Source organism: Vulpes vulpes, chromosome 6, assembly GCF_048418805.1.
Source record: "Vulpes vulpes isolate BD-2025 chromosome 6, VulVul3, whole genome shotgun sequence".
Classification (NCBI taxonomy): Eukaryota; Metazoa; Chordata; class Mammalia; order Carnivora; family Canidae; genus Vulpes; species Vulpes vulpes.
The window spans coordinates 96,406,259-96,432,271 of NC_132785.1; the positions used below are offsets into that span (position 1 = coordinate 96,406,259).

The window sequence follows — 26,013 nt, forward strand, 5'->3', positions numbered from 1 at the left end:
TAGGGAAGAATCTTTCTTCTTCCATCTGCTGGTGACCTCTCACATTCCTTGGCTTGTGTCAGCATAACTCCAATCACTGCTTCTGTCTTCACATGGATGCCTTTTCTATATACCCCATGTCAGTTCTCCCATCCCTTTCTAAGGGTATCAACCACTGGATTTAAGATGACCTAAATTCAGAATGATCTTAACTCAAGATTCTTAATTACATCAGCAAAGACATAGTCCAGATAAAATTTACAGCTACCATTAGGACTGGGATATGTCTTCTTTAAGATATAGTATTCAGCCAACTGCAGACCCTTACTTCATACTATATTCAAAAATGAACTCAAAATAAAGACCTAAATATAAGAGCTAACACTATAAAAATCTTAGAAGAGAACATAGGAGTAGATCTTTATATCTCAAATATGGCCGTGGATTCTGAGATATAACACCAAAAGCATGAAAACAAAACAAAAATAAATAGGACTTCATCTAGAGTAAAAAAAACCTTTGTGCTTTAAAAGATACAATCAGAGGCACCTGGGTGGCTCAGTAGGATAAGCATCTGCCTTTGGCTCAGGTCATGATCTCAGGATCCTGGGAATGAGCCCCACATCAGGCTTCTTGCTTGGTGAGGAGCCTGCTTCACCATCTCCCTCTGCCTGCCACTCCGCCTGCTTGTGCTCTCTCTCTGTCAAGTAAATAAATAAAATCTTTTAAAAAAAAAATACAATCAAGAAAGCAAAAAGACAACTCACAGAAAGGGAAAAATATTTGCATATATCTGATAAGGAACTTGTTACTAGAATATTCTAAGAACTCTTAAAACTCAATAATAAAAGGGCATTTTTATTTAAAATATGAGCAAAAGATCTCTATAGATATCTACTCAAAGGAGATATACAATTCGGCAAAAATAAGCCCATGAAAAGATGTTGAATATCATTTGGCATAAGAGAAATGCAAACCAAAACCACAATGATATATCACTTCATATAGGACATACTATGATGGCAGGAATTAAAAAAGCAGATAAGTATTGGTGAGGATATGGAGAATTAGAACCCTAATATAGTGCTGGCAGAAATGTAAAATGATACAACCATTTTACATTTTGGCAGTTTCTTAAATGATTAAACTTAGAGTTACCATATGACTCAATAATTCTATTCCTAAGTACACATACACCCAAGAGGAATGAAAGCATAGTTCCACATAGAAACTTGTACATCATTGTTTATAGTAGCATTATTCATAACTGACAAAAGGTGGAAAAAGTCCAAGTATCCATCAACTATGAATCAATAAGAAATTGTGTTTTATCCATACAATGGAATATTAGTCCACCATAAAAAGAAATGAAATACTGATATATGCTGCATGAATGAGGCTTGAAAACATTATGCTAAGTTAAAGAAGCCAGTCACAAAAGACCACATTTTTTATTATTCCATTCATATGAAAAGGCAAAACTATAGAGATGGAAAGTACATTAGTGGTTGCTTCTGACTGAGAGAATAAAGGGATAGGAGGGTAATTGCTAGAGTACAGGGTTTCTTTTTTGAGGTCATGAAAATGTTCTAAAATTGTAGAGATATTTATATATATTTGAATATACTAAAAATATTGAGTTATACACTTTACATGAGTAAATGGTATGGAATGTGAATTATATCTCAATAACTGTTTTTAAAAAGAGTCTATTGTGTAATTATCCACTGACTAGTATTTATGACTGACTTATCTCTGTTGAAGCCGGATGGGATGAAGGAATAGAGAAGGAAAGGAAAGAGAAGGGCTGAGATTTTGCTGTTTGGGTTATTGAATGAGTGTCATTTCAAGAGAGCTACCAAATAGAGGTGATTCTTGATTATGAAGACAAGTAACTTGTGTGTACATTTTAATACACTACTTTCTGTTTAAATTTGCCTAACCACAATGGAATTTTTCTCTGAGTTTATAAATAAAATATAAAGGCTTGAATGTAATCTCTTTATCCCCCTTTTATACTTCAAAGGGAGTTTACACTGGGAGAGTACTTACTCTTCAAGAAATGTTGGTCCAAGTTGGGAAGTTAAATGCTGAAGCTGTTAGAGGTCAGTGGGCCAATCTTTCATGGGAATTGCTTTATGCCACAAACGATGATGAGGAACGATATAGTATACAAGCTCATCCACTACTTTTAAGAAACCTTACGGTACAAGCAGCTGATCCTCCCTTGGGATATCCAATTTATTCTTCAAAACCTCTCCACATACACTTGTATTAGAGCCCATTTTGACTTGTAAGTGTATTATCATCAATTGAGATGTTTTTATTTTTTCATTCTAGAAGAGTAACAATGTTATTTCTTATAATTTCACTGAACTTCTCTTTTTCCTCCTACAAGTCAGATGCCTGGGAAAAGCAAGCTGTGTAAAGTTGATTCTCTTAGCTATCTTAATGATTAAAAAAGCAAACAAACTTTGTCTAACATAAAAGTTAGAACTAGTTGGCCAATATTTGTGCCCTATGAACTGTAGTATAGTAGACTTTAGCAAATATGAAACATTTGTATAAGATAGGTAATGAGTTTCTTAATGTTTTCTTAAATATGTGATAGGTGACTTGCCTTACAGAAGTCAACAATGTTGACTTTTACTTAGAAGATATACACACATATCAGTGTTTTCATGTAATGATAATGGGTCCTATTGAAAGTTGCATAATGTGTATATATTTATTCAAAATATTAAATTTTATAGTATTTTCAAACTTTGTGCTGTTTTAACGTTTAACATGGTCTGAGTGTCTTCATATGATCTATTCATTTTCTTTTCATATGCTTCAATTCAGAAACCTTAAAAGCTTTTAATAAAACATCTTCCAATAAAATATTTTCCTTCCTTTCCCAGTATCCTTTTGATATATGTGAAAGGAAATGGTTTATCTTGTTCATCAGAATTAAGTGTTTGGGTACAACATAATGAGTGACTGCTAGAGACCATTCTGTAGATGTGACTCCTTAAGAATTTCTTCTCAATTAAATATACTGCTTCTGGAGAATTACTTGACCCACTAGGACTAGTGGTTACTAGTGTCTTAGGTATCTAAAGGCAGAAAGAAATAGGAGAAAAATTTTCATAATACGAACAGAATTTTCATTCTTTTGCTGCTTATAGGTGCAGAGAAGAAGTTGATGGTTGCATGAGGAAGAGGGTAGGGGAGGATGAAATGGGTGAAGATCAAAATGTACAAACTTCCAGTTATAAATAAGTCATGGGGAGGCATGATACTATAGTTAATAATGCCATGTCACTTGCCTGAAAGTTGTTAAGAGTATATCTTAAAAGTTCTCATCACAAAAAAAAAAAAAAATTTATAACTCTGTATGGTGACAGATGTTAGTTAACTAGACTTACTGTGGTGATCATTTCAGAATAATATATACAAATATTCAATCATTATATATACCTAAAACTAATAGAGTGTTATCTGTCAGTGATATTTCAATTTTTAAAAAATAGTAAGCATTTTCTAAATTCCATATCCATTGTAGCCAATAAAAAATATTAAGCTATGGCTGCTTCCTGGTGCCTGGAGATTCAGTTGGTTAAGCATCCGACTCTTGATTTTGGCCACACACTACTAAAACTCAACCAAAATTTAAAAAGATGAAATAGACAATCCCAATATCTTATAACCATTAAATAAATTGAATTTTTAATTTAAAATCTCCTGAAAAAGAATAATCCAGACTCAGATGCTCTTCTTTTAGATTCAGCCATATTGTTGCATGTATCAATAGATCATTTTTCTTGCTAATACTCCATTGTATGGAATAGTCCACAATATGTTTATTTCATTCATCTGTTGATGGACATTTGGGTTTTTTACAGTTTGGCACTATTATGTAAAAGCTGTTACGAACATTCATTTGCAAGTGTTTGTATGGACATATGTTTTCATTTCTCTTGGGAAAATACCTAGATCTAGAATGGCTGAATCATATGGTAGGTGTATTTTTAACTTTTAAGAAATTGCCAAACTTTTTCAAATCAGTTGTACCATTTTACATTCCCACCAGCATTATGTATATAAACCCTAGAAAATACAAACAAATCTATAGTGACAGAAAGTACATCATTGGTCACCTGGGGTGGGATAGGCAGGGGCAGCAATTAAAAAGGGGCACAAAAGAACTCTGGAGGCTGAGGGATATGTTTGCTCTCTTTATTGTGCTAATAATAGTTTCACAAGTGTGGCCTGTATGTCAAAACATTTCAAATTGTATGTTTTAAATATGTGGAGCCATAGTACATCAATTATACTTCAGTAGAGGTGTTAAAAATAATAGGTTATTTATTTACTTAATAAGATATGTTTATTTCGCCCCTGAATAACTGATTGTGCCTGAGGTCTGATGTGACTTACTGCAGCACCTAGTAGTCAGCAGACTAAGCCTGAAGCCATAGCTTCTGCTGGTGACTCTTCTAATCGGCTCACCAGTTGTCACCTTGCACAACCCCATCTCTGCCTCACTTTCAGCATTGATAGAATGAGCACATCATTTCCTTCCTATTTCAAAGGGCCAGTCGAGCTGATTAGGAAATGAGAGGTCAGAGCAAAATAATAAACTTCTAAATGTATGTGAACAGTTGGTTTCATAGCTCTTGACTATCTTTGACAAAAAGCTGCCTTTCCATCTCGGACTGCTCACAAAAAAGACCGAGGAAGAGAGGGTTTATAACACAGAAAGGTACATAATTGTATATGTCATAGAAAAAACGCCATACAGATGAATTTGTAAAGATCATTTTAATTTGTTTATGCCTCTTCTACTCTTCATTAGCTGGAGTAATTGAGCAAACCGAACTCATTGTTCCTTCATCCTCATACTGTGCTATGAGTTTTCATTCATGACATTCTGGAAGACTGGCATACTCTCAACAAATCCTAAACATTGGTGACCATGACAAGGTCTTGGAGATTTAATGACAGAACTGACCTGGATAACAGTCTCTTGAAACCTTCGTCTAAATTCCACCCTTTCAAGGCTCAGTGCAAATTACCTTCTCCACAAAGGATTTCCACACTATTCTAACTGCCCCGGAGGGGTTTCCATAGCATAGTGATTATCATGTTCACCTTGCACTATTCTATATTCAAATCTCTCCCTTTTCTTAATTATTTGTGCTTATAGTACCATGCCATGTGACAATATTATTTTGTAGCATTCTAGAATTGCTCCAACAATTCATTTTTTTTTAACCTCAGGTGTGGTGTATTCAATTAATCATAATGCCCGTTTTCATCACTGGTTGTGCAAGAGCCCTCTTGTATATTATATTTTATCCCCATACTGTACCCTCATTCATTGCCTTCCTCATCCTGAGTTACCATTTTAATAAATCTAATGTATATCTTTTTATTGTATGTTTTCTTATAAAATGAGCACTACCTTCCATGCACATAAATTTAAGTGCATGTAAACAGAATTGTGTTATGGCTCATCATTTATGTCCTCTACTCATTGCCACTCTCCTAGGATATAAGCATGTTGCCATGTGTTCATTTATTCCATTGCTGCTGTACCCCATGGTATACCTCTGTCACCTTCCCCCTTTTGTTAAGGATAGCCATCCGAGTGGCCTCGAACTTACCCAACTATTCTGGTTATTTTATGTATGTTGACTATAGCTAAACTATTAACTGCTTATAAAAAAAGAAACATTTTTCTTCTCTACATCCCTCTTGATGGTAGGTAGTCAAGGAATATTTGCTGATTTTCTGTTGTACTTATGTATGTTTTCTACTATAAAGAGGTAAACATTAAAGTAAAACTCATAATAAAAAAGTAAAATTAATAACTAAAGAGTTGCCAATGGAGTTTTCCTGAGTTGAATTTAATCCTAGCTTTACCTCTTACTAGCTCTGTGACTTTGGGAAAGTAATACCTACTTGCTTTGAGCATCTCTTTCTTCCTCTGTAAAGATGGATAATACCACGCATACCTTAGTGGGCTGTTAGGAATAAATGAATTATCTCATACAAAGCACCTCAACAGCAAACGCCATAGGACAGATGTCTAATAATGGCTGCTATGAGCTACCCATTGCTTCAAATTATAGTCACTTGTACCTGTCAGCTCTTCTGAGAGTGTAAGTACCTTAGAGGCAGGTCCACTTCAGCTACGTCTTTATATCTGCTCATTATCCTGCACTCTGTTTCATATAATAGTCCATACATTTATGTCTAGTGGGTTGCTATAATTTTTTGGTTAGCATTTCTACTAACCTAGATTTTAAATATATATGCTGAAGCATTTCAAAATGCTTTTTGCTGGAGAGGAGATGGGTAGGGGGATGGGTTGTCAAGGTGATGGGCATTAAGGAGGACATTTGAAATAGCACTGGGTGTTGTATGCAACTGATGAGTCACTAGACTCTACCTCTGAAACTAATGAAACAAGTACCAAAAAAAAAAAAAAAAAAACCATTTTATCCAAGAATGCAGCATGTGTTAATATCTTTATTGCAAGATTCGTGGCAATCTTTTATTTATTATTACATGTTGAAAGAAAAGCTTTATCTACTGAAAAATAAAATCCGAAGTTAATCTTCAGTGTATAAGAAGATTGCAGTTTTCAGTTCTCCCTCCAGCGGTCTAAAAAAATGCAAGCACTCCTTCAATCATGTTTTGTCTTCCAGGTTTTAAAGTAAGAGATATCTGCATCCTATAACAAAGTGACAGAACATGAATCAACTCCTCATATTTACTATTTTTTTTTTGTTTTATTTTACCAATTCCTTCTGTTTTTAGGAGCTATATCATTATGATTCACTGTTAAGAATCCTTTTAAAACCTGGCAAATGCTCAAATTAGAATAAGTCATAGCCAGAATTCTAGATCTATAGAAAAATATCTCTGTAGGGCTTAGTATTATTACATCCTCTATCAGGCATAAATATCATTGGCATCTGCTCATGCCACTTCTTAAATGCTGAAACGTCTTATTATTATTCTGGACCAACATGTCTTTCATACCTATAATAAATACAAAGAATTGGGGCGTCTGGGTAGCTCACATGGTTAAGCCTCCAACTCTTGATTTCAGCTCAAGTCATGATATCGGGGTCGTGAGATCAAGCCCCGCATTGGGACTCCACACTCAGCATGGAGTCAGCTTGAGATCCTCTCCCTCTGCCCCTCCCCCACTGCTCACACCTGTGCATGTGCATTCTCTCTCTCTCTCAAAAAAAAAATAGATCTTTAAAAAAGAAAACTAAATAAATACAAAGAATTGGTCAGGGTATTTAGAATTAAGTATCTGGCAGACAACTCTAAAATGATGTATGAATTTCTAGTACATTGCTTAACAGAGTAAACCAAGGTAACTCAATAAACCTTAAAACATGACATTTCATTTGGGAAGATATGCATTTACCACTTCTAACAATTTGCACTAAGATAAAAAAAAATATAACACAATTCAGTGCAGTTTTTGTTCTTGATCCTGAAAAATTATATACACTCATAAAAACAAAGTTCCAGACATAATGCTCCTACTCTAAACAGAAATTCAAGTATTATCAACAAGTACATTTAGCTTTATTGGCATTACCTTAATATATATGCCTTATAGGCAGATTTCAAAAAGGAGATAAATATATGAGGGATCCCTGGGTGGCTCAGCACTTAAGCGCCTGCCTTTGGCCCAGGGTTTGATCCTGGAGTCCTGGGATCGAGTCCCACCTCGGGCTCCCTGCATAGAGCCTGCTTCTCCTTCTGCCTGTGTCTCTGCCTCTCTGTGTGTGTGTGTCTCATAGATAAATAAATAAAATATCTTTAAAAGTTCTTTAATAAAGGAGATATATATATATATATATATATATAATCTGTATTGCATATATACATGCAATACAAAATAATGGGTGGGAAAAAGGAAGAGAAAACTGAGGACAAAAGGAACAATTTTTTTTTTAAGTTCATATGGAGTGTAAAAAATGAGGTATTTTATTTCAGAAATGTTCTTGGGACATGAAAGGATGCCTTGTCTATAATCATTAAAAAAGTGATTAGCAATAAGACCATTCAATAAGCAGGGGCACCTGGGTGGCTTGGTCAGTTAAGCACCTGCTTTCGGCTCAGGTCATGATCCTGGGGTCCTGGGATTGAGCCCCACCCCATGTTGGGTTCCTTGAGCAGCAGAAACTGCTTCTCCCTCTCCCTCTGCTTCTGCCCCTCCCCTCTGCTTCTGCTGTCTCTGTCTCTCAAATAAATAAAATCTTTTAAAAAGAAAAGACCATGTAATAAGCAATATATTAAAGTTGGTGTTAGGAAGAGAAAGGCCATCATTTTAGCAAAGACTAGACATAATCAAATGCTTGATTTACTGAGTAATATTTACATTTTACAGTTAGATGATCTGTACACCAAACAAAATAATGTTACTGTGGACATTTCAAATAGCACAATTGATAACTGTAGTACCAAAACTCTAGCCCTGGTCCCCTCTTCCTTCAAAAACAATCACTTCTATAATGTATTCTCTCTTCACCCTATTGCTTAACTCTATGATCTTTACTATTAGCTAAATATCCTACTACCATCAAAAGAAAAGCATTAAGGGCTAGTTCCTAACATAACGTTCCAAGATATGTTTTAAGTGCTTTCCATAAACTAACTCACTTAATCCCCATGACAATCCTATGACTAAGTGCATCATTTTGTAGATGGGAAGATTGACTTACAGGAAAGAACCTGCCTGAGACTGAGGGATGAGGTCACAGGATAGAGCTGGGATTTCATTGCAGGGAGCCTGGTACGAGGCTCCATGCTCTTAACCAGGATGCTATGTCACCTCCCTAGTATGGAGGCCTTCCTTTCTCAACTCTTATCCATCAATGGGCACAATATCACTATATCAGCTATCCTCTGACTTTAAAATTCACATGTAAATCTTTGCTGAAGCTCTACCTTTGGAGCCATCCCACATTTCTATATCCCAACATTACCAAAACACTTATAAACGGCCCACATTACACCTTGGTAGAAATGAATAGCCCCCTTTATGATTTTTTTCAAGCTCTGGACTTGTTAGTGTATCATGGAAGTTTTATAATCTTTAAGTCTCTTTAAGTATTTTAGTTTGTTTTTGCTTTTTTCACGGATTCATGTTCACTGTCCTGCAAAAACTGGTAACAAATTAAGTGCCTAACAATTTGTGGATTGTTTAAATATTGGTAGGTTATATAATGATACATATGGTATGCTCCCACTGAATAATTCTCTTTATGTATTGATCCCTGCTACCTTATTTCTAGTAGTCATTGAAAAAATACTTTAACAATAAAAACTATCCACAGAAATGGGCTTTCTTTGCATAATTGTATCCATAATTTTTAGCTTAACCCATTACATTTTCTGTGCTCTTTATACATTAAACTCCTGTGATGGTCACAATTTTCTGAGAAATAGTTCAAAACATTCCTCACTTTTCTGTAAGAATGAGTGCCTAAAGAATGAATAATCACTATATTTTTTTCAGACACGGACATTTTGGTACATCTCATAGGTACACAGTGCTTCCAGAATGAGGCCAAAGGAAGCAGCACTATACAGAGAGAGTACGTGAGTGTTAAGAGTGCTTTGAGAGAATTAAGCACAGAGCTAAGGTACATGTCCTGGGGAGAAATTGGGAGGGGATGCCAGGTAGCAACCCAAGGAGATGATACGAGGTAGGAACTTGTGAAGAACAGGAGCAAAAGAGTATTCTGACACATACACCAATCAGGAAGTGTTGAAGATAAAATGGCAGTGTATGATTTGTCTTTACCTTGTAGAAACTTCTTTCTCCAAGACCAGTAGTGATTTATAGTAAACCAACAGATATGCATGGGGGACACAATTCTTACATCACGTTGGTGGAGGGTTACTAAAAAGTTTTCAAGCACTAGAAAATGCCATACTTTACTACAAGACTGATTAAGAATTGTATAAATTGGTCTTACCAAACCATTCTTAAAGTTCTCAATTCTTTTCTTCCCTAATATGTTGGTTAGCCACCAAGCCCAGGTTGGCATATATTGCCACAAATATACCACTAACAAAAAAGGGTGATCCGCAATCCAAACTTCTTTCAAATCATTGGCCATGCTGATTAACATCAGCCGCACACAACGACTGGTCGCCATCTTGTGGGACTGGACTGTATCAATGCCTACAGACTAAGAAAATGTTAAAAAAAAAAAAAATAAGTGAATGCTGAGTATTTTAACCAAGATATTTCATAGAACTTTTAAGCTAGAAAGGATGCATAGGTCATTTAGTGACTTTTTCATTGGGACCTCATTCCCCTTCGTAGCCCCACAGGTACTAATGAGTGTCTGTCTATAAGCTATTTGTAAAATTTCAAAAAGCTAAGAGAAATCATACACTTACCAGATAAGATTGTACAGGCTAAATAAAAGATGAAAGTTCTTTGCTTTTACTTAGATCGCCTTTAATGTATTTACTGATAATTATATGTCATTTTGGCAATGAAAGTTTTTAAACAAATTAATACATTTAGCAAGTGAAATTCTATAAAACGTGGAGTTCATAGGGATAAAATGGAGGAAGAAAATAAAAGCAGTTTCTGGTAGTGAACAAATCTGTTACTGCTCATCTAGTTAACCCACCACCACTCTATGAATACATAAACTGAGGCCAGGAAGTTAGTGACTCTTCTATGCTCACACAGATCATTAGCAGTAACCAGGTCTACATTCAAATCACTTGATTCCGATAATAGCATGCTCATTCTATTTTACTTAGAGCCTCACAGAAAATGTGAAAATATAAATTTGTATCTGTAAACTTTTACATAGAATCATAAATCGATCTACATCTCAGTAGAAAGTGATCTTTATGAAGAAGAAAGAAAATTTCAAGATCTTTAGTGGGATTTTGTATTATTGAGTGATACTGGATTCTTCAGAAGACATTTGTCATCTACTGGGGAACTCACTATGCGTAATCCATGAGCCAAGGGAAACACAAGCTTGTGGTTGGTTGGTACAGGTGAAGCTAATCTAAAATTATCACAATTCACCAAGGCTTTTTCACTTTTAGCCCCTCTTTGAAATTCCAGTAAGATTTGATGTACTAAAACTCAGCCACATAGAACCTTTCAATGTTGCTATAACTTGTGAATTGATAGAAACTCGGTTTTAAAAATACTGACAGCCCACATAATAGTGGATTACTTCTAAGCAGTATCTTATCAATTTCTTTAGCCTTTATTAAAACTGAATGCCAAAGCACCATCAGCTAACCTTAACAGTGTTCCTAATGCCATGAGTTAAGTTTTGTAAACAATTCATAATGTGATAACATGTTAGTCTAACATGTTAGAAAAAATTCTAAGCCCTGAGACAGAGTGGTACAATACAAATAGATAACTAATAAAGCATCCAAATTATTCTCCAGCTAGACATTTTTACCTTTGTTACTTCTTCAGTTAGGGAGTTCTTCACAATATTTGATTGCACAGGTCCTGGGCAGATGTTAGAAATTAGTATACCTGGGTACTCAGCAAGTTCAACCCGGAGGCAATTAAAAAAACCCTAAGAGGCCAAAAAAAAGGGCAACAAATAGAATTAAATATACATATCTCATGTTTGCTATTAGCATGGAATTACTTTTCTTCAACTTTTTATGAGGGACAATAGTGGCCCATTATCAAAATATGTTTTGAAATGCCAAGTAAAGGACAAAGTAATATAACTCGGCAAGCTTATTAAACATTATTAACTGTAATACTGGAGGAATCTAGAACAGGCATCCTTAGGTGTCATCATCTTCCGGTATGAATAGTTCACCCCTTTGACAGTGGTGGCTCATAACATCAGTGATTTTTTTTATGGTAGGTGCTAGACAAGTGAAAAACTATCCCTGGAGATTTTTCAGACACACCTTCACACCAGTCCCCAGCTCCCCATTCCAAAGGTGCATGTTCTCCTTTAAGAATCACTGAGGTTGGGCTTCTTTTATCCCTCAAAGTGGTCTACAGTGCCAATGTTGGCACCAGAGGGAGTGAGAGGGGTTAGTAATACTTAACAGAAATTATTAGGAAGGATTTAACTTTTTCTATTTCTATTACTATTTTAATGGACAATTCATTTCAGCAAAATTTTTAGGGTTAGCAAGAGAGTACATGGCTGGTTAAAAATGTAATATGACTGCTTAACTTGATGGCTTTTGTAAAAACAAGCCAGACCCTCTAGACTTAAAGATACTGGCCATTTCCAGACCAACTAGGGAGTAAACATCTACTTCCCCGCGTCTCTTTTTCCTAAATTAGGAAATGTTCAAAGACTACATTTGTATAAGCTGAGTTAACTATTGAAAAGCCTAAACAGCTAACCCAGAGTGTGTTCATTTATGGTAACATTAAACAGTTACCAGCTCTTAATGCTGACCACTAATGAACAGACTGTAAGGGTTCACACTGTCAGACAGACTTACAAAGCACCTGACCCAGATGGACAGGAAGAAAGGCTTTGTAAATTCAGGAATTCCCCTACCCTTAACCTTTTGCCTTTCTATAACAAAAGAGGAGACAGGACACCATGAACACAAATCCTTCAGATGCTAATACATCTCCTTGTTTGAAGTCACAACTGGTATAGGGTGTGAACTTTCTAATGATAAACAAATTGACTCTACAGCTTATCAGGAATCAGGGTAGGAAACTGTTCTTCAAAAAAGTGCCTCCTGGTGCCAGTGTTCAGCTACTGGCTTAAGGAACTAGAGTCTCAACCTGCTACATTGTATCAGAGGATCAAATCCAGTAATAAAACAGTGAGTCCTGGAAGCCAGGCCAGACAATGCAGTTGTGTTTTATTGAAAGCACTGTGCATGTCAATGAGAAACTTGGCTGCCTTCCCTCATCTGCCTGCCTGAGACTTGCCCAGTTGTTTTGCAGGAAGTGACTACTACCCCATTACCAAATATGGGGAAATCATTAGGGTAGCATCCTGGTTCACCAGTTTGCAACCGTTTGCTCTCCACAGCAGAAACAGGGTACCCTAAAGAACCAAAGTTTCAGATCTTCATGAAAGTGTGATGACCATTCAGATGTTGCATCTCATTATTCCAACAGTGAAACATTCTACTTACATTGACCCTCAACATCATTAACTATAAATTATGTGTCTTGGCTTTAGGCTCTAATTTGTTCCATGTTACAATTTAATAACTCTTCATATCCACTCTTAAGCCAGCACTAAAACTGCATTTGCTTCCAATATTTACATCTAGTAAGTTATGCAACCCAAATCAAGATTTTCTCCTAGCCTCTGCTTTGACTAGATTTTCTTCTTTCAGTGAAGCCTTGGTCAATAGAGTCAAGCCCAGTCCCAGTAGGGATATAAAACCTAGGGCTAATCATCCCATGGGGAGCTCCTATTTGTGTGTGTGTGTGTGTGTGTGTGCGTGTGTGTGTGATAAATACCAACTACAATGGGGAAGGATAAAGAAGTCACAGAAACAGGAAGGACATGTACATCCTCAAGTGTGTGCGGAAGAAACGAGGGGTAGATCCCAAATTTGCCATGAAAATGTGGTAGACATGAGGATATGGGTGACAGGTTGACTAGACTATACATTTCTGGAGGGTGGGGACAGTTTCTTATCTTTATATCCCCAGGATCTGTGGCAGTGCAAGGGCATGGCAAAAATGTAGATAGATACTCAATACATGTTTGCTGAATTCAGAAGAGGCATGTGAGATTTAAGTCTTTTAGCATCTTCTGGGGATGTCCTCACCAAAGGTCTCCTTGGGTCTCTTGCTGTCTCCCTACATCACTGCCCAATTCCAATGACCTCTTGCATTGATGGCCATATCTCCCATATGCCTATTTAGATCAGTACCATCAGAGTTGAGTTTGAGCAGCCTTACCCGAAGAGCATGTTTGCTGGCACAATATCCACTAGAGAGGGGTGCAGATATGATACCCAGGAGGCTATTCACAGTAACAATCTTTCCTTGCTTCCTCTCGATCATGTGAGGCAGAACACACATTGTCAAGGACACTGTCCCTAAGTAGTTAAGCTCCATTAGCTCCTTGAACACATCCAGGTTGGTGTCCACACACAAAGAACGCTGGGATTGTCCACCATTGTTGACCAGAATGTCGATCTAGTTAAATAAAATCAGAAAAAGGGGCACTTTGAGGATGACCTGTAAATGGAATGATGGAATTCTTAGGGATGGCTGGTGGTATCATTAACTTGGAAAATCAACGGAATGGTGAATTTCCAGAAGTCAGCAATAAAGAGATAAAATAAAAACCAGAATTCACCTATGGAATTTCTAAATGTCATAAAAATGAAAGGCAGAGTGAATTTTTACCTCCTTGTGTTCTATATCAAGGAATTAGCACTTGTTAAGGTATGGAAAGTACTAATTGCATAAAGACAAAGAGACTCATGGGCACTGATCTCACTACATGGACCCACTTACCTCAAGCCCTTTCAATGATAGAACAAAGACAGGAATCTCTGTTGTTGCTATATCAAAGCAAGACTTATCAATTCAAAATAGCTCCTTACTTTACCAAACTCCTGGAGTACCGCTTTGGTAGCGGCTTCATGGGAACTTCTGTCGGTCAGGTCAAGCGGTAAAACGAATATATCTTTTTCTTTTAAAATGCCATTCTCTAAATAAAAACATTTAAAAATTAGTGTAGAAGTCATGAGATAGTTCAATCAAGCTTCTTTCTACTTGAATTCAGTTTAACACCCGCTCTTACAACTGGACTTGGCAACGAACTCATTTCTGGGTGGCCTTGTAGAAGAATTTCTCTCAGTGCCCAAGAGGACTGGTGGTAATAAGGAAACATCTTATCAGACAAAAAGCTGGCTGGGTACACAGGAAGTAGAATGGCTCTCTTCAATTGGAATATATATAGTCTAACACTGGAACAGACTCTAGAAGAAATCAAGATTATGCTACAAGCTAAAAAAAATCTTTTTGGAGCTATTCAAGTACAGAGGTATATTTGTCTTATGATAGGTTCACAGAGTATAGCTGCTCTTTAACACACATTGAAAAATAAAAACCATTTATGTTTTATACTCGTAAGGCATTCAGAATTCCCCAGTCACGCGACACACAGAATCTTCCTTCCAGAGAAAAAGATTCCAGGAAGCAAACAAGGAACAGGACACAATCCTGAAATTCCCAATCAAGATATATGTTGAGGTACACCTGCGTAGCTCAGTGGTTGAGCATCTGCCTTCAGCTCAGGGTGTGTTTCCAGGTCCAGGGATCGAGTCCCGCATCGGGTTCCCTGCGAGGAACTTGCTTCTCCCTCTGCCTATGTCTCTGCCTCTCTCTCTCTGTGTCTCTCATGAATAAATAAGTAAAATTCTTAAAAAAAAAAAAAAAGAAACATGTTGACCTATACTGGCCATTTCTATTACTGTTCATCAGAAGAATAAGACTCTAACTTCAAAATACAATTAGAATGCCAATAAGAAAAATAAGCCAGTAGGGAAAACATAAGAGGTAGAAAGGTTTTATGGGCAAAGTGTAAACTGTGAAACATGACCTGTTTTAAAAGAAATGGAAATGTTTGCACCAATGATCAGACAGAAAAAAGGAAAATAATCAGCCAAGAAATGCTGACATGGTGCTTTTCTGCCAGTATAGGACTTGCAAACTCTCAACAGCTGGAGGAACAACCACCATAAGAAGTGTTCCAGTGCAAAACACAAGAGGCCTCTGAAGGCAACGTGTCTCAGTGCGAAACACAAGAGGCCTCTTTCATGACAGCTGCCTTCAGAGGCCCTGTGGCCTTGGCTACTGACTCTCTTTTTTGGGTGGTTAACATCATCAGCAAACTAAAACAAAGATGTTAAAGGAATGACAAGTAGAGAGATGACCAAAAAAATGGTCTGCTTGAAAATTCAAAATTATCTAATTTTAGGTACTAAATGTCCCATGAGACATTTTTATTTTATTACTTGAGACTGCTTTCAAGTGAACATAACTATACCAAACTCAAACCAAAAAATAAATAAAAATGAACATTGTTGCTCAATATTCTGTAAATACGAATATTATCTCAAGCTGCATCTTAAGACCTAATTTAATGCCTGTTCTTTCATTTTTTGTTCTTTCATTTTGATAAAAATCTTATAGTATCCCATATGACTTTAATATCTCAAATTTTATCAAAATGAAGGATCCTTTCTAATTAAGCTTCTATGATTACATACATGTATGCCATACATAAGAACCAAACTATTCTTTAAGACAAAAGAATGTAAGATATGTGGTCACTGAAAACCCACCAGCATTTGAGAGAATTGGTGGTCACTCCCTAACACCAAGAGTCAGTGCAAAAGAAACGTAGAAAGGCACACATGAATCAATGGAACAGAACAGAAAAAATCCAGAAATAAGCCCACAATTATACAGTCAATTAATCTTTGACAAAGCAGGAAAGAATATCCAATAGGAAAAAGGCAGTCTCTTCAACAATGGTGTTGGGAAAACTAGACCGCCACATGCAAAAGAATGAAATCTGGACCATTTTCTTAGACCATACCCAAAAATAAATTCAAAATGGATAAAACACCTAAATGTGAGACAGGAAATCATCAAAATCCTAGAAGGGAGGGGTGCGTGGGTGGCTGAGTCGGTTAATCATCTGACTCCTGATCTCAGCTGAGGTCTTGCTCTCAGGGTCACTTGAGGTCAAGCCTCACGGTGGGCTCCAGGCTGGGTGGGCTCCAGGCTGGGTGTGCAGCCTACTTAATAATAATAATAATAATAAAAATCCTAGAAGAGAACACAGGCAGTAACTTCTTTGACATTAGCTATAGCAACATTTTCCTAGCTATGTCTCCAGAGGCAAGGAAACAAAAGCTTTTGGGACTACACCAAAATAAAAATCTTCTACACAGCCAAGGAAACAATCAACAAAACTAAAAGGCAACCTCTGGAATGGGAGAAGATATTTCCAAATGACATATCTAGTAAAAAGCTAGTATCCAAAATATATATTGGATACTTACAAAAACAACCCCCAAAAAAACAAAGAACCCAACTAAAGAAATGGGAAGAATCTGCAACGATGTAGATGGAATAGAGTTAATATTATGCTAACTGATGTAAGCCATTCAGAGAAAAACAAATACCACATGGTTTCACTCATATGTGGAATTTCAGAAACAAAACAATTTTGTATATGTGCTGCCAAAGCAAGCTCTGAAAAACAAAACAAACAAGTATAGGGAAAAAAGAGAGAGAGAGAGAAGCAAACCAAGAAGTGGACTCTTAAGTATAGAGAACAAACTGATGGTGGCCCGAGGGGAGGTGGCTGGGTGATGGGGGATATAGGTGATGGGGATTAAGGAAGGCACTTGTGATGAGCACTGGGTGTTGTTTGGAAGTGTTGAATGTCTACATTGTACACTCAAAACTAATACAACATTGTATGTAAACTAAATGGAATTAAAACTAAAACTTAAAAAACAAAACAAAGAAAAGTAGAAAGGTGTCAGAAAAAGAGAAGAAAAAGGCCAGGGCAGCTAATGAGAGGATGCCCAAAGGAAGAGGATTTGGATCTGAGCATTTGAAGCATTTGGAACCAGAGTGGATTGCCCAGGAAAATCCCACTCTTTCCTCTAAAATTCTCAAAATTGTATTTGAATTTGGATTCTGGTTTATTTCTAGGAAGCATTGCTGCCATTTTAGATTTACTCACCAAGGCACCTTCTCTTCACCCTTTCCAGCTCCTGCACTCTTCTGGCTGACAGCACAAGGGAGACTCCTAGTTTAGACAGCTGGTAAACCAGCTCCTCACCAATCCCACTCGATGCTCCAGTCACCCATATCACCATATCAGTCAGCTCCCATTCTAGTGAGAAACAAGTATAGAGCAAAGGCAGAAAATAAGTTATGGATTATACCTATAAATAAAAGACTACCAAAAAGATAGTCTTAAACACTACCACTAAATATGAACACACAATGTGTGGAGTTTTTAATTTTTAATATCCTATATTTTGGTCTTGATTCTGGTGATCTCACAGGTATACACTTACCTCAAACTAACTGAGTTGTATACATTAAATATACAGTTTTTTAACATGCTAATCATACTTCAATAAAGTGACTTAAAAATGTTTTTAATTAAATATCCTCAGAAAGCACCTACCTAATTTTTTTTAAAAAGCATGAATACAAATCTTACTAGTAACAGTTATCAACACATTACCTTGGATATTCCACTCTTGGGCGCATTTTCCAGACTTTATTTAGGGTGAGCCTTGTAAACTCGATGGTCTGACTCCAACGGTCTATTTATCTATATATTCAACTAAGAAAGGTAAGACTAAGTGGAAAAAGAGTCTGTCTGGACTCACCTTCTCACTTTCATTACCCATGATGAAGGATTCAGATAAGATGATCACTAAAGATCCCATGACAGTTTTGAATTCTATTATTCTGATTTCTTGCAATGGAGGTATTGATGATGACTCTGAATATACCAAGTTCTACCGTACAGCACGGTGGAATCATTCTGGATTTTTGTTTTCCCCATTTGCCAATCGTATCTGATACCTATCAAGTGAAGGCCATTTTGTAAAAGTGCTCCCCAAATGCCTGAGCTTCCATCTTGGAAAATAACTGCTCACCCAAGATGAAATGTACACGATAGAGAAATGAAATGCTATTCTCTGCCTGCCCAATTATGTTCTTGTTAAAGACTGTAAAAAAAGTTATAGCACTCAAGCAATGAGTGGTGGTTTATTCTCCTTTTCTCCAATGAAAAACTTAAGTTGCATTGTAGGACAGGATAACCACTGTCTATCTGAATTCCTAGAGAGTCATTGTGGTACAACACTCCTGTGTACTTTCTTTATTAAAATATGTGTTATCAAAAACAGCAAGCTACCTGGATGGCTCAGTCGGTTAAGCATTGGACTTCGCATGATTTCAGCATCCTGGGATCAAGCCCCATATCCGTCTCCCTTCTCAATGGGGAATGAGTTTGTCCCTCTGCCTCTGCCCCCACCCCCCGCTCGTGCTCTCTTTCTTTCTCAAATATCTTTGCAAAAAACAATAAACAAGGCATCACTTACCACACAGACTTCTGATTTTAGATCATAAAAATTAAAATTGGGAAATCAGTTTACTCTTTTAGTCAAATCTAAAACCTAACTGTCAGGTTAACAGTATAAGCTCTGGAGACGGCCAGGGTTCAAATTTTGGCTCTGTCACCCAGAACAATGAAATGCCTCCATGAGAAAACTTGGTTCCTTAATTTTCCACTGGATAAATAATAAAACCTCCCTCATAGCACTGTTGAGAAAAATGAGTTAAAATAAGTCTCCAGAGCAGTGTCTGATACATATTCAGTGCCTAATGAAATGTCAACTAATTATTGCTAAACTGTTTAACAAATAGACTTTTTAGCAGCAAAACATAAAATATTCACGCAATAACATATGTGTTCTCATGTGTTCAGCCAGGGGCAATGGGGTTACTAACTATAATGGCTTAATATATTTCTATGACTTCTATGTGCTTAAACACATTACCTTATTAAAACCTTCACAAGAAACTTATGAAATAAGAATTTTCTTAATTTTGTAAAAAAGGAAACTGAGGATCATAGACATGAATTTTCCCAACTAGACTGCATACTCCCTTAAGGATGGGACCCTGTCTGCCTTGTTCACTGTTCAGGGCCTAGCACAGAGCCTGGAATATAGTAAGAACTCCATCAGTAACTGTTGAGTATTTTTTTTTTAAGATTTTATTTATTTATTCATAGAGACACAGAGAGAGAGAGAGAGGCAGAGACACAGGCAGAGGGAGAAGCAGGCTCCATGCAGGGAGCCTGACTTGGGACTTGATCCAGGGTCTCCAGGATCAGCCCTGGGCTGCAGGCGGCGCTAAACCGCTGCGCCACGGGGGATGCCCAGTAACTGTTGAGTAAACACCCAACAACCCTAGCAGGGCTGGGATATAAGCCCAAGTACATCTAGTTCCAAAGCCCACACTCTGACCACTAGCCCATGGTGTCCACATTTTAATATGATTAATATTTTAAAGCCCAACTGTTTCTTAGCCATTCAAGAAAATACACCTTGCCTTCAGAAAAGTTTCATGTAAAGATCTGAACTAAAGTTGGAAACATCCCAAATAGCCTATGTCTAGGCTACAACGTCTTCCTATCATATGATGTGCTTTTATGGAAATGCACAACAGAGGACTCCATCGGGAATAGCAGAATGTATATTCAGATAATCATGTATATTCACTCATTGAAGACTCCTTGTTCCAAAGTTCTGTAATACCCAAGACTACAGAGTAAATATTGTTAACTACTCATTAACCAGCATAAAATTAATAAAAATTTCTTCATGTTTACACTACTAAGCAAATATTACTTAAAACCAATGATGAAAACCCCCCCAGGCTCATGCTGACCTTAGTTCACCTGTAGTTCTGGCCCCCTTCTTCCCACCCTGAAGAAGAAAACTTGTATTTAGCATCAATTTTTGTTTACCACTTCCATAGAATCTAGCAGACATAATGGCTCCCCTACAGAGTCTCTGAAAGCAGATTCTCAGAGTTGGAAAGAAAACTTCACGAGAGTTCAACCCCAACCCAGTTTGAAAATTTTCTCCTCAAGCTATTGACTAATGTCTACTTAATTCCTTCACAGGATGAGGAAGCTAGTTATCTCCAAAGCACCCCCTCCTTTTCTGGAGGAGTCTCATCCTTCAAGGGGTCAAGGATTCTTTCTTTCTTTTTTTTTAAGATTTATTTATTTATTCATGATAGACATAGAGAGAGAGTGAGAGAGAGAGGCAGAGACACAGGAGGAGGGAGAAGCAGGCTCCAAGCCGGGAGCCCGATGTGGGACTCCATCCCGAGGCCCCAGGATCATGCCCTGGGCCAAAGGCAGGCGCCAAACCGCCGACCACCCAGGGATCCCCAAGGATTCTTTCTTATACTGTGATATACCTTTAACTTCTCCTGCCCTGCGGCAGTTGGCAGCGGCTCTGCCTTGTGCCAACATTAAGAATACATCAGGCCTGACTGCACATGACAATCCTTGGCCAATTTGAAGATGGCTTACGTGTCTTCCCTAAATTCTCTCATCTCTTCCTTCTTGAAGGCTAAATAAACACTTCCAATGTCTGCGACCTTCCCTCAGAGGACGTGGCTTCAGGTTTCCCCACTCTTTGGCTCATATCCCTCTGCACAAACTCTAGTTGGTCAATATTCCTATTGAAGAGAAGTGGCCAGAAAGGATCCAGGATACCTGTGGGGTCTCCACAATGGCTGGCTCAGTCACTGGGGTGTCCCAGGGTCCAGCACAGAAGCAGATACATACAAGCAGTTATTTAGAAGGCATCTGTTGTGCACTGCCATTTGTTGCTTCAGACATGACAAACCTCCTAGGCTTGCCTAATCTTTCTTGGCAGTCATTTCACAGGTCACTCAGATGGAGGTTATTGCCAACTAAAACCCAAGTTCTCCTCTGGCACACTGCTGCTGGTGACATTCCCTACTCTGGACTAGTGCCAGGGATCTTTCTGGAACTAGGAGCAGGATCTAAAATTAGTCACCCTTAAATTTTACCATGTGATATATATGCTTGGAAGATGGAGAATTTCTCTAGAATTTCTCTAGGTGGGAAATATTAGTTGCCTCCAGAGAGGCATATTTGGTGGCTGGGGGCAACTTTTCACCATATTATTTTTGTATCATTAAATTTTGTAGCATGTGAATATATTATCTATTTTTTAAGGTGACAAAAACAATAAACCTATGGAGAAGACAAGGAGAATTTGTTTATTTATTTAAAAATATATATTTTGTACCTTAATAGAGTCTGCCCATCTTTCCAGTCTAAATTATTCTGAGAACCTGATGGGAACCTGAGTGCATCACCATGTGCCTTTAAACAATTTTTTTAAAGATTTTATTTATTCATTCATGAGAGACACAGAGAGAGAGAGAGAGAGAGGCAGAGACACAGGCAGAGGGAGAAGCGGGCTCTATGCAGGAAGCCTGATACGAGACTCGGTCCTGGGTCTCCAGGATCACCCCCTAGGCCGAAGGCAGGGGCTAAACTGCTGAGCCACCCAAGGATCCCCTCCATGTGCCTTTAACTTTGTTTTATTATCACTCTCCCAAACCTCAGTAGTCTTTCTAAGCATTTTTGTTTCCAAAAAACTCCCCCATGAAATTTTAACACCAGATATACTATATATCTGTTTATGTACTGTACATACATATATCTCTGCTTTATACATAAAAAAGAAGTTCAAGAAAGCTTATTCTTCAGTCAATGCAGGTTTGAGAATGACTAAATTTAAAAATTAAGTTAAAAGTTAAATTAAAATTTAAAAGCCATTACCATGTAATTTTATTATAGTATTTGCAGAATAACTTTTAATGTCATTTATCTACTTAGATAAATGATAACCTAATTAGATAAATGATAACCTATCAAATTAGTATGCAAATTAGCCTATTACATAAGTTCATAATAATAGCAATGTAATTAAATGTATCTTAAAATCCTTCAAAATTATTTTTCCAGCAAAACATTGAACAGATTAATAAATTTCTTAAAAATTAGTTTTAGTCAACTTTTAATTTTTGCTTAATAGGTGAAAACCTTAATATAACTAGTTGTTAGATATTCATTCATTCAGACATCCGTCAACATTCTTCCTCTTCACCACTTGACATAACTGATGGATCCAATGACTTTTGCAGAATTCAGTCCTTTTAAAAAAGCTATTTTTAGGTAATCTCAAAGTCCAAGTTAACACAAAAGCGCTGGGGGTCAAATGTAAATATCCACTAAAGCAGCCACAAGGCAGCCATCAGGCAAGAGAAAGACCCATGGAGAGAAGGCCTGACAATCCCAACCATCTATTTGCCATAGCTTTGTAGCGTTGACCTCGCATAGGTGCATTTCCCATGAACCCAATAATGGCAGCACTCCAGATGTTATTCCCAAGAAAATGCAACGGGAGAAACGAAACATTAAGGAATAAAATTTTGTCCAGTAGGGTTGGGCTTGGGAGGGACACAAAACACGGTACCATCTAAGATTTTATCTGATTCTCAAGAACCAGGTTTGACACCCTGAGGAGCCCTATCTCTTCCCTTCCCTCCCAGGACCTTTTTGAAAGAGGAGTCTGTGTTCTGAACTGCTATCGCTTCCCAGTAAAGCTCCTCACATGCTTTTTGGGTCCAGGGAACAAAGTCCAGGGAAACCCCACTGCCCCTAGTCCTTAGGGATCCAAAGCCTGGTCTCCCTGTGTGGAAAGTAAGATGAATGATGCCTACTTTGTAAGAGTCTGTAAAGGCCAGAGGTCAGGTGTGCGCAGGGCGGAGCACATGGCTGTCGCACAAAGAATGTGTTTAGTAAACGACACCAAATTTTCACCAGGGCACAGATAACAGTGGGATGGGCTCAACGCCCTGAGCGTGCGAGTAGAGATCTCACGCCACGCAAAATCCAGCTCTAACTGGGGTGATACTTCTAGACCGTGGCTAGTTAGGGGAGTCACTCCGGATTATCTCATTTTATTTCGCAATTCAGGGAGAAGGAACAAGTTCAGGAAGTAGAAAAACCGGGCTCCGGTTCTCGAAAGAAGCCTTGGGGCCCACAAACTCCGGGGCCGCCGCTGACGCAGCAGGACGCGGGGAGCGGGGGGGAGCCGCGAGTCCCGAGGGCGCCCCGCCCGCGCGCCGCCCAGCGCAGCGCCCCCTCCTTCGGCCAGCGGGCAAGCCCTCGCCGACCCCGACGGGAGACCACGGCGCACGACCGCCAGCCACCTCGGCCCGGCTCCGTGCCCCCCGCCCCGGCCGCCCCAGGCTGCAGGCTGCACGCCCCCAGGGCTGCGGGGCGCGCGGGGGCGGCCGGGCCTCACCTGGGCGTCGCCCCTGCCACTCGGCCCACAGCAGGGTCAGGTCGCCATCGGCGCGGACGAAGCGCAGCAGCTGCACCAGGAGCGCGAGCAGCGCGCTCAGCGCCAGCAGCCAGAGCAGCAGCTCCCAGCTCATCGCGGCCGCGCGCGCCCGGCTCGCCGGGGAAGACTGGGCGCCTCGGAGCCGCCGCAGCTCCCGGCAGTCGGCCCGGCCGCCTCCCCCGGCCGAGAGCCGCGCCCCCCGGGCCCCGCCCAGAGAGTGGCAGGAGGAGGGGCGGCCCGGGCTGGGCGGGGAGTGTGGGCGACGCCCGCGCCGCGGAACCCCGCGAGAGGGGCGCGCTGGGCCCGCACCGCGCCTGGCCAAGGGCGGCAGGAGGGACCCGAGGCGTGGACGGCTTAAGGCTGGACGCCACCTGCTGCCAGGGCACCGGCCACAAGGTGTGAGATAAGAACGATTCTCTAACAGTTGATTTGACGGCGTGTAGTTTCAAGGTTGGGGTTGTGTCAAAGGAAGAGCACAGATGTAACAACTTAAGGTCGCCACTTCCTCCATCCTCATCTTTCTTTTTTTTTTTTTTTAAAGATTTTATTTATTCATTCATGAGAGACACAGAGACAGAGAGAGAGAGGCAGAGACGCAGGCAGAGGGAGAAGCAGGCTCCACGCAGAGAGCCCGACACGGGACTCGATCCCAGGTCCCCAGGATCACGCCCTCGGCCTAAGGCGGCGCTAAACCACTAGGCCATCCAGGGATCCCACCTTTCTATTTTTAACTAAACGAACCGAACAAACTATCAAACTGTCTTCCACCCTGCCCCCACCCAAATAACCGCGAGTCTGAGTTGCCACCCTGTCGGTTTACATTTGGGAAGCAATTGCAAAGAGAGTTGCCTCCTTGCTGGACGAGAAAGTGCAGTTTCAGTCAAGATCGTCCACGAGGACTAGCAGGATTGGGGACCTTGACCCAAGCAGGTTCCACCCTCAGCAACCTAAGTACATTTATCTTTCGGTAGCTACAAAGAATAGGGAGGTTTAAATAAAATGCCAGTGAAGGGCACAGTAGTTCGTACGCAATGATTATATTCATTCTTTGATAACTATGAGAATTGTCATTATTAATTATTATTTATTTTCTCCACTATAATTATCGCTTCTTAGAGTCCAACCTGAAAGACAGGGACTTTGTTTATAAACTGCTATATTCTGGTCGTATAGAATTGCCCTTGCTCGTGAAAGCAGTAAGAGTGTTTAAATTGTGATGTATCAGATACTGTACTGATAGGGATCTCATTCTCCAAGGAATATGTACACTAGCTAAACTTAGATTTTGATCGATTGTTTACCTCAATTACAACTTGATATAATATTGCTCAAGAGCTGCCCTCTTTAGTTTACTTTTGCAATATTGGTTTTGTCTTATGATAAATGACTTTTAAACTATGGTGCTTAAAAATACCACACTGAATCTCACTCCTGTGAAAAAATTTCAAGAGTTTCCTCTGAGCCTGGGTCCCCTTCTGTAAAATGTAAGGATTGAATTAGATTTAGTGTCCCAAGCCAGACCATACAATGGATGTGTCTCTGGATTCTCCATCACAAACTCCAGCTCTGGGGAGGGTGAAAGGGGAACAGAGCTATTTTTATGGAAAACTGTGACTAATACACAAACTTTAATAAAACCACAGGGTCATTTAACCTCACTAGCAGATTATAAATAACAACAGATTCAGATCCCTGGGTGGCGCAGCGGTTTAGCGCCTGCCTTTGGCCCAGGGTGCGATCCTGGAGACCCGAGATCGGGTCCCATGCTGGGCTCCCTACATGGAGCCTGCTTCTCCCTCTGCCTGTGTCTCTGCCCCCCCCCCCCCCCCGTATGACTATCATGAATAAATAGAATCTTTAAAAAATAGATTAATATACAAATTTCATTATAAATTTCATTTTGCCTGAATGGAAGCATAATTCATTTTGGAATTCAATTAGATGTTTAAAGAAGCAGTCACTATGCTCAGAAAAACAACTGTGACAGCGAGTATCTTTGCAGTGCCTAATTGTCCTCATTTGTTTTATTCACCAGTG

The 26,013-nt window shown here is 38.9% G+C and overlaps 2 protein-coding genes across 5 annotated transcripts in view; one reads left to right on the forward strand and one right to left on the reverse strand.

The window, feature by feature from the left end:
- Nucleotides 1-5,842, forward strand: part of PCNX4 (pecanex 4) — a 46,298-nt gene extending 40,456 nt beyond the window's left edge. The window contains exons 11-12 of one of the 4 annotated variants that reach the window (XM_026000580.2): nt 2,006-2,272; nt 4,820-5,842. In XM_026000580.2, coding sequence (XP_025856365.1) covers nt 2,006-2,257 — 252 coding nt within the window. In that variant the 3' untranslated portion in view covers nt 2,258-2,272; nt 4,820-5,842. Of the gene's footprint in view, nt 1-2,005 lie in introns of all 4 variants that reach the window. The other 3 variants (XM_072761681.1, XM_026000579.2, XM_072761682.1) reach the window with 3 other exon arrangements.
- Nucleotides 5,843-6,478: 636 nt separating this feature from the next.
- DHRS7 (dehydrogenase/reductase 7) lies at nt 6,479-24,176 on the reverse strand. The gene is made up of 7 exons (XM_026000578.2): nt 23,938-24,176; nt 17,730-17,882; nt 14,566-14,672; nt 13,913-14,152; nt 11,454-11,576; nt 9,981-10,196; nt 6,479-6,703 (listed from the first exon to the last, which is right to left on the reverse strand). The coding sequence occupies exons 1-7, from the start codon at nt 24,068-24,070 to the stop codon at nt 6,656-6,658; spliced, it is 1,020 nt and encodes a 339-aa protein (XP_025856363.1). The 5' UTR covers nt 24,071-24,176; the 3' UTR covers nt 6,479-6,655.
- Nucleotides 24,177-26,013: the final 1,837 nt, after the last annotated feature.

Coding starts and splice junctions, on each gene's coding strand:
- DHRS7 (XM_026000578.2), bottom strand. CDS start 24,070: ATGAGCTGGGAGCTGCTGCTCTGGCTGCTGGCGCTGAGCGCGCTGCTC. Junction 17,883..23,937: donor GTGGCAGGGGCGACGCCCAG/GTGAGGCCCGGC, acceptor GTTTCTCACTAG/AATGGGAGCTGACTGATATG. Junction 14,673..17,729: donor GGTGAAGAGAAGGTGCCTTG/GTGAGTAAATCT, acceptor GTTTTTATTTAG/AGAATGGCATTTTAAAAGAA.